At 46.1% G+C, this 16,679-nt stretch overlaps 1 protein-coding gene across 1 annotated transcript in view; it reads right to left on the bottom strand.

The window, feature by feature from the left end:
* Nucleotides 1–16,679, bottom strand: part of kidins220a (kinase D-interacting substrate 220a) — a 48,630-nt gene that overhangs the window by 30,330 nt on the left and 1,621 nt on the right. Inside the window, 19 exon segments of the mRNA XM_048270865.1 lie at nucleotides 1,225–1,349; nucleotides 2,491–2,728; nucleotides 4,681–4,821; nucleotides 5,391–5,677; nucleotides 6,032–6,183; nucleotides 6,455–6,620; nucleotides 7,495–7,674; nucleotides 8,260–8,424; nucleotides 8,768–8,945; nucleotides 9,103–9,201; nucleotides 9,487–9,585; nucleotides 9,928–10,026; nucleotides 10,399–10,596; nucleotides 10,893–10,991; nucleotides 11,179–11,277; nucleotides 12,119–12,217; nucleotides 13,219–13,317; nucleotides 14,193–14,291; nucleotides 14,556–14,712. Coding sequence (XP_048126822.1) covers nucleotides 1,225–1,349; nucleotides 2,491–2,728; nucleotides 4,681–4,821; nucleotides 5,391–5,677; nucleotides 6,032–6,183; nucleotides 6,455–6,620; nucleotides 7,495–7,674; nucleotides 8,260–8,424; nucleotides 8,768–8,945; nucleotides 9,103–9,201; nucleotides 9,487–9,585; nucleotides 9,928–10,026; nucleotides 10,399–10,596; nucleotides 10,893–10,991; nucleotides 11,179–11,277; nucleotides 12,119–12,217; nucleotides 13,219–13,317; nucleotides 14,193–14,291; nucleotides 14,556–14,687 — 2,754 coding nt within the window. The 5' untranslated portion in view covers nucleotides 14,688–14,712.

The following is a 16,679-nucleotide window of genomic DNA, read 5'->3' as shown; positions in this document are numbered from 1 at the left end:
CGGGAGGCCTATGTGAGCAGCACGTGTGCGGAATGGGTGCCAAGAACGGTCGAGCTTCGAACACGATGCAGGGACAGTAAAAGTGAGCCGGATCACAAGACCCCCCACCCCCCCCACCGCGGCAGGGCACCAGGCTGCCTGTGAACTCTCCCTAATGCCTGCCTTGTGACCGCATGGCTCTGGGGGAGCGTACAGTCACTAAGAAAGTGAGAGCCGGCTCCACACAAGTGTGGCCCCTGCTTTCATCGTCTGGAGAGAAATCCGAAGACCGCTCCGAAGACAGCTCCCATTGCGTGCATTGGTGCCCAGAACAAGATGTCAATTAAGGAAGAGGGGTAGTTGAGGGTAGTTCATTAGCACCCTGTATGTGACTGGGGCTTCTGGCAATTGTGTGTTGGGGCGGAAGGCAAAAAACAATGACATGGTAAGTTCCAGTAAGACCACTGGTTCAAAAGCTGTTTTTAATTCTCCAGAGTGTATGATTTCACTGGAATGCTTTGGGTGGAGAAGCCTAGCCCAGGCTTCTGCAGCGCGATGTGGTAAAAGAAAGCCTCATCTCATTTCCAGCAAATGGAGTCTTTACTAAGACATTTGGAGCATTGTATGCAAATTGATCTTCACAAACAACAGACGAGGCAGCGCGAGAATGGCGGCCGCGGTAACCATCGGCAAATGACCGCCAGGCGCCAACAGAGGACTACTGAGAACCAGAAAACAAAACGCAAACAAGACGCAAACAAGAGTGTCTTAGCATCTACCCCCCAAAAGAGGGCCACATAAGGAGGCAGATAAATCAGCAACACAAACAAACAGTCCTTTGCGGGGGGGGGGGTGGAGAGGGGTTTGGGGGGCAAAACCACTTAGCCTCCCGCGAGCTTCTCCAGTGCCAGCGTTTTGTCACCGAGACCCACTGCAGCTACACCCTGTCATTAGGCAATGGCAGCGCAGCAGGAAGGATAAACAGACATTAAATCAATTACAGCCGCTCCTCGGCGACAGAGCCTCGCTCCACCAAGCCAGCCTCAGACACACACACACACACACACACACAGCAGTGTACTGTACAGACTGGAGGAATACAGATGTTGACACGCACACACACACACAAAGTCCTCCGTCTAGGACCAGCTGTGTGGTGGGCATGCTATGCCCAAAGAATGGGTGAGGGTTTGGGAGTACCTACCCTGGTGGAGGAGGGTGGTGTGGGGGTTTGGGAGTACCTACCCTGGTGGCGAAGGGTGGTGTGGGGATCTGGGAGTACCTCCCCTTGCGGTTCAGTGCTGTCCGGCTGCCCATCTTGGCTTGATCTTGACCCAGACTGTTCTTCCTGTCCATCTCCTCATGCCAGACTGTGGAGGAACACAGAAAAAGACATGAGCACACTGGAAACACACTTACTAAGAACCCTCTCCAGAAAGTTACATACGACGTCCCGAGAACCCTGGAGATCAGCTCTGAGCTAGTTCCTCATGGAAGGGGTAAGACCTTGTATTTTATTGACCATATGAGAGACTAGAACAACAGACAATAAAAAAAATGAAAAACAGAGCCATCAATCTGCAGTACATGTGAAGCCATGCTTGTCATTAGGAGATTCCAAAGCCTCTTTTATATTGACCAAGGCTCCAGGCCATGATAGAGATTCATTTCTCTAACATGCTCCTTTGGCAGAGAGTTTCAGCTCAGCTGCACAAAGCACTAACAGATTAATGCAAGTCACTGTAGTTGACAAGAGATGGAACCACATTTAAAAGGTACACTTTGTCATCAGAATATAATTGCAGTTCTGTTTAAATTCAGCTTCTCTTCATGTTCCTCAAGCGGTCCAGCTAGTGTGTTAAAAGCTCAGCTCAGACCATGTCACAAACTACTCCAGCCATTTGATGATTTGGCTGTTGAACCAGCAGCCTCTCGTTAGAATAAAGGACTTTCACCTTTCACACGGAATCTCTGGCTGTGTCGTACGTCAGATGGCGTACTTCTGCACTTACAATACCTAATTTCAGGGCATGAGTACATTCACATTGAAAATTCAGACTACACGAAGTGCCCTGCTAGTCCCCGGATGGTGCACTCATAACACTGAAAATGTTGAGTGTGGAACGGTGGACACTTTTTCGTCCTCTTGGCTACATGGTGGAAGAGGAGGGAGCATTTTCAAACTTGTGATAATCACGGTTGAGAACTTTGGAGCAGCAGCAGTGGAAAACGTTTTACAGATGTACAAGCAAGTTAGAACATACACTGTTCACGTTTTGACACAGTACGACAATGTCACTGTCGAATAGAGGACACTAATAAAGTTATATTTAAGCATTGCGATCGTCATTCTGTTAAGTGCGCGGAGTTGGTGTTGAAATGTACACACTCCACGAGTAAGCACACAGTGCACTGCATTATAGTGTACTGACGGAAGTACGCAATCTGAGACACAGAATGTAATTCACAAGTGATCTCAGTATGGGTGAGACCTTGTGGAGGGGAGCGTACCATCTGCGTTGGCCATGTCTCCGTTGGTCGGCGCGGCCATGCAGATCTTCCTGGCGGTGTTGATGCCGCGGCTGTTCAGGAAGACGGGCAGGTGCACGATGTTGCGCATGTAGTCGTGCCCGTTGATGTTGGAGTCGCGCAGTACACTATTTAGGTTCTGGTTGATGGCCTTGATGATGATGTGCGGGTCGCTGGCAAAGATGGAGATGAAGGGGCCCTTGGAGAACAGCACCCTCACCTGGAGTGGGGGAGGAAGTACAGGAGCACGGGGCCAATCAGGGACACCACCATAAGCCTTTGTATGCCACAACAGGTTAGATACTTTCATTACATCCCATAAGATAGAAACGTGACATCTCATTTCATCCAATCTTTTAAAAACACAAAATCTTACTTTAGCACTGATCAGGGTGAACAAAATAAATGATACACAAAATGCTTTCAAATTTAATGGAGAGCCATTAACAGGGTGACAGAAGGAGCTGGACTGAACTAAACATGGTCACCTCATTATACAGCATCAACGTAAACCGTAAATCTTCCATGTGCTCTAGAACACTATGAGAGTCATGACAAACACGCATCCTTCAACAGCTCATCATAGCCTCATTTGAGCCCTGCATTCAGTGTAGCGATCACGTGCAGTTTTGCAAAATACCTTGCTGTAGCTCAACAGAACAAGGATGGCTTATGCGAGATATCGAAAATCATGTCAGACTGAGTCATCAGTTGAACCTCATTCATCAAACCATTTAACTTCTTAACCAAGGTCAACTGCTGCCGATGACTAGATTCGTCTGATACAGAAGAGGCCGGTGGATGAACTACCCCAGATGTAATCTACGTGGTTACGCAATGACCGCAGGAAGGTCCAGCCGTCTAAGTGTTTCTTCACTGTAGAGAATTACAGAGGCATGGGTGCTTGTGTTGGTTGCGTGAGCTCCTTCAGTGTTATGCGAGTTGGGGTCATCTGCTGCATTAAGTTCCGCACACACTTGCCGGGACTTTCCAACCAGCAGGGATGGTGTGCTGGTCTCCTTGTCACAGGACACGGATTTGTCTCTCTCTTAACAGCTCACTGTCTCTGAGAACAGCACAGCGCTGTCCGCAGCCAAATGCCCGCTCGCGCTGCAGTCGTCGTGGGCGTAATTTGGTTATACCTCCACTTTCTTTTTTTTTTTTTACCCACCATGCCAAGCCATCCCAACCACCCACCTGCATCCTTTCATCCTATTCTCCTGCTTTCGTGTGTTTCTGCCCTCTGCCTTACATTCCGCCTGTTATCGAAACTCCCGGTGCTAAACAAGTGGAAAAATGTTTGGTTTGCGGGAGATTCAATTTTCGTAATTCCTATCAAAAACGGAGACAAAAAGCTCAGAATTTAAGAAGGACATGACTAATTGCTCCTACAAAGGATGCCTTCACGAGCACTCGCTGGCATGCCCACTCCACCCCAAAGTCTGAAGATTTCATTTGCACACAGTGAGCTGCCAACTCCTAGGGATTATGGTCCTAAATAATAACATTTGGCTCAAGGAAATTCTATTACTCTGGCTTGGGGGGAGAAAGAAGACGGAATTTGAACTTTCTGGAGGAGGCTTGGCTGGTAGGAAAGGGAGTGGGGTGGGGTGTGTGTGTGTGTGTGTGTGTGTGTGTGGGGGGGTACTCTGATAGCTACTGTATGTTCTTTGTGCCCTGAAGCAAGCCCTTTGAGATGCGTAATCAATGTGCTTCTTGTCTGGCCGTTTTGTATCGGGAGGGACTTTTTTTCACACGTGGCTAACTCCATTAAGCCCCTCGGTGATAAGGAATGGGAGGTAAGTGATTTGTGGAGCTGCTGCGGGTGTACATGCCCCCCCCCCTTCCCATCCCAGCACAGAAACATCATTTCCTGCTGAATCGGAGCAAATAAGCAGACCCAGCTTGTGTTTAATAGGATTACACTGATATGTTTAGCTGAATAAATATCTATATACTTGAGCCTGTTTTCTCTCCCATTATCTGCACCAGCGACAGTGGTGAAAACAGAGTTGGGGGCATTAGGTTGGGAAACGATGCCAAAAAGAGCCAATGAGCAAATACGTAGCTATAAACAAGCAAATATATGTTCATCTCTCTCTGGTACATCAACATCTACACACACACACACACACACACACACGCACACGCACGCACACGCACACTTCGTACCGTGTCCAGCATCAGTAGCACTTTGTCCTGCTCGCAGGAGTCCAGGCCATCGATGATGACCACCAGGCGGGTCTGGTTCTGGGTGAAGCCATCAATGGCCTTGGCCATCTTGGCCATGAGCTCCACCTCACACTTCAGCACCTGTCAAACACAGCACATCACAAAACATGAACCACTAACCCACCCAACCTACTACCCACCTGAGCTTCCAAACGCATCTGTATGCATGTGTGTGCACCTTCCTTCATGAAAGTTAGACAGTCATTGTTTGCAAACTTGTAGCATTTGATCGTGTGCACGTGTGAGTGTACCGTACATTTGTCTTAATGTCATTTAATACATGCATATGTGAACACAGTGGTGCATGTGTGATTATTAGTAGTATAGCTGCCCCCCCTTCATAAAACCCTTCGACCTCTACACAAAAGCATGTACAATGTATAGGTATGTAAATATGTGCATATGTATTTGTATGTGTGTATAAGTACTGTTCTGCTCCCAATAATATGACTTTCTCCTGAATTTATGCTTACATTTATGCTCACATATCCATGTATAGTGTTTCAACGTAAGATTATCTCACATATGTGTATACAACGTGTCTGAGCGCGCTCTTAAGCTTGTGCATGCTGGTGGCGGTGCTGTGCAGTCGCTGTGTGTGTGTGTGTGTGTGTGTGTGTGTGTGTGTGAGACCGACATGAGCTCCTCACCTTCATGAAGCCCTCGCTCTTGAGCTTGTGCATGCTGTTGGCGGCGCTGTGCAGGCGCTTGCGTTGCGAGTGCAGCACCGAGTCGGCCACCTGCCACCAGGTGCGGCAGTTGAGCAGCACGGCCAGGCCCACCACGCTGGCCATGCCCACCAGCACGCTGGTGACCGTCACGTTCTTCCAGTCGGCCCGGAAGATGGCCAGCAGCGCCAGGCCAGTCACCAGGCAGCCCAGTGTCAAAGCGAACAGCACGAACGACGGCACGCAGCACGTCTTCTTCCATTTCTTGGCTGCGAGAAGAAGGGGGCGTTATTGAGGGCGTCATGAGCCCTGTTTACATTGTGGGCCAAACCTGGTGCTTTTGCTACATGGCCTATAGAGGAAAACGCATCAGGAACTCTAGGCCCAGAACAAAATTCCTGGGCTAACTGGTCACATTGTAGGTGGGGTTATTTTGTACTAACTGCACCTGCTTGGACTTGAATTTGAGAAAGAAAAGTGCATAAGTGTCTGATGTCTCTTTCAAGAGTGATATTTTTAGTCGTTAGCATATGCGTTTCACCTTTTTTTTTTTTTTTTTTGAATTCTACTTATAATGCTGACAACAGCTTGACACCCACACATTTGACTTGTGCTCATAGTACCTTGTGTCTCATTGTTCTTGAACACTCTGAAGAGTCTGGTGGCCATGAAGCCAAACTCCCTCTCGCAAGCATCAGACAGCGTGGCGATCATCTCTGCCATGGATGTTTCGCCGCCCACGCTGGACAGGCGGTTGTAGTCTGTGAACAGGAACCTGACCCAGGCACCAAACAACAGCAGCAATGATTTCATGTCACTAAGAAAGACTGAGGTACAATATGTTACAAAAACTGATGTTGACTTGTTGCTTAGTTCTGAGATGTTATGATGATGAGATTAATGTGGAGGAATGAAAGCATAATATATACATGTGTGTTTGTGTGTGCAAAGTATGGATATGGTACAGACAAGATGCAAGTTGTGTGTACACCTAGAAATGTTATAGTCATGGTACAGGTTGTGCATGTCCGTGTATTGGAGTCTACCTGACAGGCAGGGCACGTGTGGTCTGCTCAGGCAGCTCTGGCGGGTTGACGAACATCAGCTTGAGCAGGAGCTCCATGTAGCCGATGTGGCGAGCCAGCCCGGTGCTCACCACCCAGGCCCAGTTCCAGTTCTCCCCCTCGCGCCGGCTGCCAAAGTACACCACCACTAAAACACACACACACACACACAGTTCAGTGTGTACCTCGGTTTTGAGGTCACAGTTCGGTTAATTGTCGGTACAGTAAGCCTGTAGGTACTACTAGCGTAAAATTCACTGACAATATTTTTGATGCACAATGGAAATACCATTTTGAAAAGGGGTCAAATGTGTTTTGACGTTTATTGACTAAACTGACATATGGTCCACTACTTAATATGTTTGTGTGGGAACTCCAATTTGAAACAAATATCACAAGTAAAAAAGCCTACTTTTGATTATTGTTAAAGATTATTTGGTACATTCAGTATGAATCTGTATTGAACCTAACACCCTGTACCTAAATGGTTCGGTACGAATACGTGTACCTTTACACCCCTAACATACACATACATACATACATGCATGCATCACCCAACATGCTGAGAGACAATACTGCAGATAAATGGGAGTGTAAAACACACATCCTTTTACAAGAGACATTTCTAGAGACTCTTCTGAGGAAGCATGATTACCACTGATTACAGCTCTGGTGCAGTTCTGCCCTCTAGTGAGTAGAATATGTAATGCAACTAGACCACATTGATCAGTTACATGTCAACTAAAGATGAAGCATGAACTGTTTAAGGTACACTAAGAGTAGAAAAGCATTAACCAAACCCCAATGATCAGTTAGGACCTTGTTTTTTAGTGTGAGGACCATCAAAAATGATAAATCAGGGACGCTTGATCATGGAAGTGACAATTTCTTCAAGTATTTTTTTATTTTATTTTTTTTAAAGCAAAGGCACTTTGGCACATGGACCTGAATGTGGTAGGCACGCTGCAGCCTCTTGCACCACAGCAGCCCCATAAGAGACCATTTTGACCGGGCAGTCTTACCAAAGAAGATGTAGAGGAGAGCCATCAGGCTGAGGGAGACGGCGATGGCCAGGCGTGGGTCCACGGTGAAGCCCAGGATGAAGGCCACCGATCCGCACAGCAGCAGCGTGAGGATGACCACCAGCCAGGAGAACTGGAACAAGGGCCGCACCTGCTGCCCAGCAAATGTCTTCATCTCATCTGTGGACACAGAGAGACATCAATGGGGAGAGAGAGAGAGAGAGAGAGAGAGAGAGAGAGAGAGAGAGAGAGAGAGAGAGAGAGAGAGAGACACACACATCAATGGGGAAAGATGTGGAGAAGGAATGAGATAATCGAGGCTCGTGGAAGTCCAGACGCTGTGTGGAGGATGTCTGAAGGGCTCCTTCAGTGGGCAGCCTCATCTTTTTATTGCCTTCAAATAGAAACTACTCTGGTGAAGTTTCATTATCTTGAAAGTGTCTGGGGCATATCTTTGATGTGTTCAACTTTAAAAACTATTTTATAATAGTGGCACGTTTAAAAATGGATCAAATAGTGATTCACAAAGGACGGCATGGTAATGAGGTCCACTATTTTGCCTTTCTGTGTGTGCCTGAGGGGATGTTAGGACACTCGGCATATCAAACCCCCTCTCAGAGTGAATGACAGAGTTAAGGCAGATAGAAAGGGTGGGGGGAGAGAGAGAGAGAGAGAGAGAGAGAGAGAGAGAGAGAAAAAAAGAGAGGGGGGGTAGATGGCTAAAACACACACACACACACACAGACACCGTTTCCCAGGCCTTACCCTCCAGTTTCTTGAGCAGGAAGGACTTGCCGCTGCCCCACTGGGCGTAGAGGCCCACGCAGATGGGCGGCTGCATGGTGGGCTCGCTCAGGATGTCGGCCAGGGCGCTGCTGTACAGGTCATAGCCCAACATGTCCCCGTCTGCCTCGGAGGGGGACAGGTGCTCTGGGAGACAAAGGGTGAGGACAGGGTGATGACCACAGACACAAAGAGGGATGGCTAGTCATAAGCTCTGCCTGTAAACCTTACTGTGGTCAGACAGAATAGTACTAGACAGAATAGAAATTCATATGTACGAAAATAGAATAGACTTTGATGCTTTTGATTAAATAAAGCACGCTCATTTCAAATGAATCTAAAGCTCATCCTCAACTTCAAGTGCATAACAGTATGGAAGATATGACTGGAAATGAATTATGCATTTTCTACATAGCAATAAAGATATCCATCTGATGCTGTTACTGTGCCAGAGCCCCATGCACTGGTGTAGATGGTACAAGCTACTCACTGGCACCAAAGATCTGTGTGAGGATGCTCTTCTGGTGGGTGCAGTCGATGTTGTACGGGGTCTCGCCCTCCTTGTTGGGCCGGTAGAGAAGGCGGCCATCTTTTGGGTTCCGCAGCAAGAGCTCCGCTAACTTCCTGCTCCGCCCCCTTATGGCTATGTGGAGAGCAGTGTCTCCTTTCTGATTGGAGGAGACACACAGTTCAATTCATCTCCCAACACACTGAGGCTAATTGCTTACTGTGAATGTGTATTTCACCAGACCCTCCTAGATTTTGAACCAGACGTGTGACAGAATGCCAGGCTCTTTGAGAGCTGTGCTTTTCTGAGCATCTTACCTTATCCACAGCAGAGACTCTAGCTCCTTTGTCCAGGAGATGCTCCACAATCTCAATGTTCCTCATCTTAGTGGCCTTGATCAGGGGAGTCTCCGCATCCTGGTAATAAGGGGACATTGCTGTAAGTTGTGTGTGTGTGTGTGTGTGTGTGTGTATATAGTCTACTGACTATAGAGGGACTGTAGGGTTATGGTAAGTATGTCCTACGACTGCATGGGCTGTTATAGTTCCAAACAGCACTGATTATGAGTGTTTGTGGTTGTGCTTGTTGTGTCTTTGCTGTAGAGTTGTTATAGGTCTTGTGTGTGTGTGTGTCTGTGTGTGTATGTGTGTGTGTGTGTGCGTGCGTGCGTCTGCAGGCAGTAGGCAGATGGCGAGGCTCACCTTGGTGCAGGCCTCTGTGTCAGGGTTGCACTGCAGGATGTCCCGCACCATGGTGGCATTGCCCTTCTCCACAGCCCAGTACAGAGCAGTCTTGCCATCCTAAAAACCCAACCACAACAGTGCATTACAAACACACTACAGCACTACAGGAAGACCGAGATACAGCTGCATTTGAACAGAGCTTGGCTCTCTACCCTCAGATAAACATTAGAACAAAATCACTTCTAACGGACATAGCAGTTCATTGCAATATAACAATTTGCACAGTGTCTATAAACAGATAGGTACAGTATTGAGATTCTAAGACAGATCTGTCAGGGTCACAGAACAGGTGATAATGGTGGAGTATTAGTCACCTGCATCCCTATGCATCTTTGGTACACCAGTACCAGTATCAGGCTAACATGCAGATCTCAGACCAGTTACAGAGCGGCACTTTACCTGCCCTCTGACATCAATGTCAGCGTATTTGTGCAACAGGGCTCGCACAATGTCCACTTGGCCTCCTCTGACCGCTGCAATCAGCACAGTGTCCCCACTCTGGAAAGAAATAGATGCTGGTGAACACGACTTATTCAGTGTGTGTGTGTGTGTGTGTGAGAGAGTGTGTAGTAGTGAAGTGTGTGGAGAACAGAATTGAGTGTCTGGGGCAAAGAGTGAGGGGCGTGGCATCCAACATCTGGAGCTCAGCTCAGGACGGTCCCACAAGGCAGGGCCATGAGGGAGTGTGCGCATGTGCTTCTGTGTGTGTGTGTCTGTACGTATGCATGTTATGAAATCAGCATCTCTCACTACGTCTACTGAGGTGATAAATGGCTCCAACTCCAGAAGGGTCTTAAATCAAAATCATCTAAGTGTGTGTGTGTGTGTGTGTGTGTGTGTGTACACACATCTTTATCACACACATCTCACCCTGTCTGGTATGTTAACATAGGTCCCCGCATCCAGCAGATCCTGCACAATTTCCGTGTGTCCCTCGATGGCTGCGATCATGAGGGCGGTGTTGCCGTCCTTCTCCGTCATGTTGACGTTGGGGTTCCTCTTCAGCAGCTCCTTCACCACCTCCGTGTAGCCGCCCTTCACCGCCACAATCAGGGCCGTCATGGAGTTCTACGGGGAAGGGAACACAGCTTAGGACTCACAGCACACGTGGGTGCCGTGAAGTTGGTGACCCTGTAAGTGCTTTTTGTGTCTGACAGAGGATACATTCCTACCTGCTGGAAGCTACAACATTTCAACAAACAAGTAAATACTTTAATAAATTAAAAAAAGATCTGAGATGTTCAGTAAAACAATATTTGACCAATAATATCAAATACTACACAATCATTATACTGCAGGTTTTACAATATTTGAGTGCTTCAAAAGTGACAGACATAAAGGAAGGACAGCAAGAGAGCCCATACCGCCCCCTCCTGGTCAGCATCGGCACCATTCTTCAGCAGGTGTGTCACACAGTTATAGTGGCCCTTCCTGGCAGCCCAGATCAGAGGGGTGGTGCCATACTGACGACAAAATGTTCAAATATTCAGTTCATAACATACAGCACACAAATGTTCACACAAAATGGCCACTCAACACTTAAGATCATTCAAAACATTAGAATTAAAAACACAATGCCAATCAACATATTTTCATTTGGAGAAGTGTGAAAGCTGTGTTTGTGGTCCAGAGGGTAGATGGGATGGTCACCTTGTCCGAGCAGTTGACTTTGGCCCCGTGCTGCAGGAGGAGATGGACGATCTCAGCATGGCCTCGCCCCGCTGCCCAGATGATGGGGTACACGCTGTACTGCTCGGAGGAGACACACACACACACACACACACACACACACACACACACACACACACACACATATAAAGACAAACTCTTACGCTCCTCTACAGGTTCTTTAAAAGGTCATTAAAAACTACAAATCTAAGTAGAATTAAGATCTCAGATTAAGTAGAATATCTATCTGCAGCTTCATTTAAATAGACTAGTTGAGGACAAAGTGTGTCCAAACGACTGAAAAGGTTTGAAATGACCACTGCCTTCTAGACCTCTACCTTCCTTCAGCAGAAAGAATCACTGGTACTCTCCTGCCCACCCTCTAACAGCTGTGCATGTCACAAACCAAGAGGGGGGCAGAAAACATCCAGAAGGACTCCTCACACCCTGGAGACAACCTCATTCAACTCGTCCCCTCTGGCAGGCGCTACAGAACACCATGCACCAAATCTCCAGACACCGGAGAAGCCCCCCCATGCCATCACCCTTGTAAACAGCTGGCCTGACTCACCAACTCTGACACACACTCTTGTGCCTCTTGTGAGCCTTGTGTTATACTCTTGTCTGCACTACCACACTATATGCAGTATACAGTGCAGTACGTACATTGCTTTGCCTCTTAAACACTGTGTATTTTACTTGTATATTGCCTCCTGTGTACATCGTCTGCATATTGTGTGCGGCCCTATATATAATATATTATGTCCTGTATATATTTGGTCAATATGCTTGGCCAATAAACCACTTTAAACTATTTTTTAACTGCTAAGATGTTTTAAACGGACATGAGAGGAGGCTGATGTGAGTAATGTTTGTGTGGAGCAGAGGTGCTTATTCAGAGGACATGGCTGGCCGTATGTACCTGACCGGTGATGTTGGCGTTGGCTCCTCTCTCCAGCAGCAGGCGTGCCACCTCGGTCCGACCCTTATAGGCAGCCCACATGAGAGCAGTCCAGCCTCCCTACACACACACACACACACACACACACACACACACACAGACAGACAGACACACACACAGACACACACACACAGACACACACACAATATTTAAATGTTAACCAACAGGGCCTATTAAAGCACATCGGTAGTGCACCAATATAAATGTTTGTCATGACTCTCTGCAGCTCCAGTGACACTGTCTGGATCATCCTCCAGCCCATCCCGGACTCAGAGGGGGGTGCCAAAACACACGAATGCTCAAATTGCAGAGGGCCCAGTGCTCTCTGTAATCCAGTTATTTTTACCACAGCTCGACACACAGGCACCAGGACAGAGACCACACCTCACCCCCAAAAGTGACTAACCAACAATGACTATAATGGGACTACTCAGACTCAGTCATTACCGCATACATGCACACTTTACATCCTTTGTAGTTCTGGCAATGCTCTTCTTTAAAATACTCATTCAAACTTCAGGAAATGTTGAGATTTTTTATTCTTTTCTTTTATTATTTTATATTTCTGTTTATCCGGTGCAGAGGGAATATTGTCATACTACACTGCCTATCTCCGATCAACACAATTCATTTGTGAGCAGAAATTCTATTTGGAATAATTCTGTACAGTAAGAGCTGGATTAATGCTTTGCAGACAGCCAGCCAGCAGTCAACTCAATTAGGACGGAAGTGGAGAAATCATATTGTGGGAAATCAAATCCGCCCAGCCTATCTGTTTCATGGCTAATGGTTGAATAATCTAAAATCTATCAAACCAATGCTGGCATCAAACAGGAAAACACATTTCTCCCCTGACTATTCCATTACAGACAAAAGGATAACTTTAAAATAAGCAACAAACAACTACAGGAAAACAGACTGGTGTAAAATCCAAAACGGCAACTGCTATTAGTACCTCAGCGTAGTTGTTCAAATATTGCAGTAAACAAGAATCATGTTACACATGTGATATGCTGTGGCAGTCCAGAATATTCCAGAAGAACATCCCTGTTGGCTCTCACCATGTCTCGGTTCTCCAGGTTGGCATTGTTGGTCAACAGCTCCTTCACCACGTCGATGTGGCCCTCCTTGGCAGCCGATATCAGGGCAGTCCAGCAGTCCTGTTCATGAGCACCAGACAGAAAGAAAGACACAGAAAAGTTACTACCACACCAGGGCTCCCAACACCACAATGACAATGCCAACCTGAGGGCTCACTGCTCAACACTACAGGGTGTGAGACCAGGCTGCTGCACCTACCAGTTTGTCATACCAAGTGCTCATGGATGCTGAGGTATGATAGGAATTTTGTTTTAATCCAATTAACAAAAAAGAAAAAAAAAAAAAAAAAACAGATGAGCTGAAGATTGATAGTACTAAGATAACAGTTAAGATAACAGAGGAGTCAGACTGCTGGACTGGTCTCCTCAAGAGTGCTCTGGTTACAAGGCTGTAATTGTGTGTGTTTGACGTGGCTTCTGCAGGTTTCTACCCGGTTGTTTACCCAGGTTGCACCTCTGCCTGCCAATTAGAGATGACCGTGCCTGACCACAATGAGATCACAGGACAGAAATCTCACAAAATCTCTTGGTGCCACACAAATATCAGTACACTGTGAAATGACTACACTTTACTCCAAAACAAATCATATCTGAATAAACAAGTGAATAATTGCGCCAATCTTTTGCAAGACTAACTGTGCTTAGTCTCTGGAACAAAAGTCTTTCTCTGTGGTCTTTCTTGACAACCTCAGCTTTTGTGACCGCATCTTTGTGGCTGCTGTGGTCATGCATGTCCTAGTCTGAACTCCTGCCAGAACAGTTTCATATACCAAAGAGCCTTACAGTTACAACACCCAGAGTGGATATTAAACCTAAGAGCCACCATAAAATAAAAGAAGGCTGTGTCATGAATCAGGTGTTAGATATGGATTGTGTAATATTGTATACAATATTGTGTTTCTGGTTTGATATTGAGGTGCAGTTGTAAGCCATACCACATCATCCAGGTTAACGTTGGCCCCCCGCCTGATGAGCTCCTGTACGATCTCCAGGTTGCCCTGCTCTGCTGCCACCATCAGGGCAGTCTGGCCATGCTAACAAGAAGGGCGAGGAACACCGCACAGGTCAGATCAGTGTGCTACTGTGTCACTGCATCAATCTACTGTCCTAAAACACAGGCTAACAAAACTTTAGGTTTGTTACATTACTATATTGCCATGATAAGCTTATTAATTGGGTTTAAAAACTCACAACAGGGTATTTGAGATTATGCATTTTGGTTTAAATTCTTAAAAATCTGCAATCATATGTAAGTTCCCTGTCATTTAGCTGATTACACCCAACTCCTGCTTACGTACATCACTTCTGCTGTCCACCTCTCTGAACTTGTCCAGGTGTGCCTTGATGGCAGGTAGGTTCTCCTCCTCCACCAAGCTGAACAGACTCTGGATGGCCAGAGTAGACGTCTTGAGGGACGTGGTGGTATCCATGACGACCACTTTTTCAAGCTAGCCCCTGTTAAAAAAAAAAAAAAAGTGCACAAGAGAAAGCTGAGCAGGCCACTGAGTGCAAAAAGACAGAAGCGAAAGGACATGACCTTTCTTTCATTCGTTTGCTACAACCGTCACCGTCCCTCTACGGTCAACCTTATGCCCCACTCATCCATCACAAAGCCACCCGAATCTGATTATGTAGCCGACCTACTTCAGTTATCTGGGGCTGAGCATGAGACGCCAGAGTGGAGCGGGCCTGAGCTCTCTGTTGTCTTGGCCCGCCAAATGAACGCACACAACGCAATAATGAAGAATTATGGCTTTCCTGCCAGAGGCCAATTACAGCAGGAGTCATTTTGAGACTCGGCTCAGAATGTAGCCAATTATTTTGCACCACCCCCAGTAAATCTGAAGTTACGAGCCTAAGAGAAGTGCAGCTTCCAAGCAATTTGTTGCTGCACTTCCAAGTCTGTTGTTTCTCTGAGACTCAGGGGCAGTAAACCTCTTAGAGTATTTTAGCAGAACAGGAGGAAAATGAAGTTTGAATGTTTGCAGGATTTAGAATCTGAGGCCATGTGAAGCAAACATAACGACTAAGGAAATTGTGTGTGTGTGTGTGTGTGTGTGTGTGTGTGTGTGTGTGTGTGTGAGAGAGAGAGAGAGAGAGAGAGCTGTAACAGGAGAGTATGAAGTTAGTCCTCGTTGGGGCTACAACACATAATGGCTCATTAGGCTTTTATTGGTGCAGTAGACTGTGCATTATCAAGGAACAGCAAACAAAGACAACCACAGAATCAATTTCCTCCTTAAAGTCAAGAAAATGTGCTGGTATCTGTTGGTATTAAAGTCCATTTGTGGGCTAGCCTAATGGTTAAGATGTTTACAACAGGCTACTCCAGACATATTTCACAATTTTAATATTTCATAATTTGGAATTGATTTGGAACCATAATCTATTCAGCAGGTAAATATTTACAGTAAAATAATCCAGCCTACTCTGAGCTGACTGACGTTGGGAGCAAACAATCTAATTTCCCAGTGAGCCTCACTAAGTCATGTGATCTTTGCCTTCTGTGTGTTTAGGCTAATGCGCAACTGGTTATGAGCAATCCTCAAACACTGTTTAGATATTTCGAAACTTCCTTAAAACAAGGCTGTCAATGCTTTTCCCTTCCTCATATTTTTTTGACGAAGTGCCTTGCTGTGCCTGTTGTGCTTCCAACATAGGTTAAGATATAGGGCCATAATGTGAATGATGGACAAAGAGCAAAGCAAAGTCTGACTACAGCAAATGTAATAACTAGGTCAAATCAATTTGCTAATTTAAGGTCATGGACAATACCTTTAAAGTGCACATTGATGAGTCTGCTCCTCATTCCCACATGCCACACACTAGCTATGCATGCACAACAACTCAGCTTTTTCAGACTTTGTACTACTGTTAATGTTGAATCCAAAGCAGTAAAATATGCAAATTGTCAGCTAAAATAAGAACACACCATAGTTTGTACAAACTGAGAAACCATTAACAGGAAATGATGAAAGACCCTGTTGTGTACCTAAACAGTAATAAAGACCAGTAGCCTGTAATGAAGTGATAGGCCTATCTTTCAAGATTAACATGTGTGTTTTCTCCTTCTGTGATATTCCTCTCAGGGAACATGAGACTCACAACCACAGCCTTTATATCACCCACCTTAATATCTTATACGGTCATCTCTTGCAGTGATGGCATTAAATACTGAACCATGAAGGAGAGAGAAAAGCCCTCTTCTAAATCTGCTTATCCCACAATTAAGCAAGTAGTTATTGCTGATAAGGCAAACTGTTGCTATCTGAACCAAGCCACACGACTCAGCCCTTAACACTATGGCAGCAACAAACACTACGGCTGTTTCTGTCAACCTGTCTTCTGTCTAACTGATTTTCCTGTTGAGATATTATTAGGCCTGTATCAATAACATCAACTATGATAAGAATAACAAGTTA

This window comes from Alosa alosa, chromosome 19 (assembly GCF_017589495.1).
Source record: "Alosa alosa isolate M-15738 ecotype Scorff River chromosome 19, AALO_Geno_1.1, whole genome shotgun sequence".
NCBI lineage: Eukaryota > Metazoa > Chordata > Actinopteri > Clupeiformes > Clupeidae > Alosa > Alosa alosa.
This window is presented reverse-complemented; position numbering and strand designations above follow the sequence as displayed.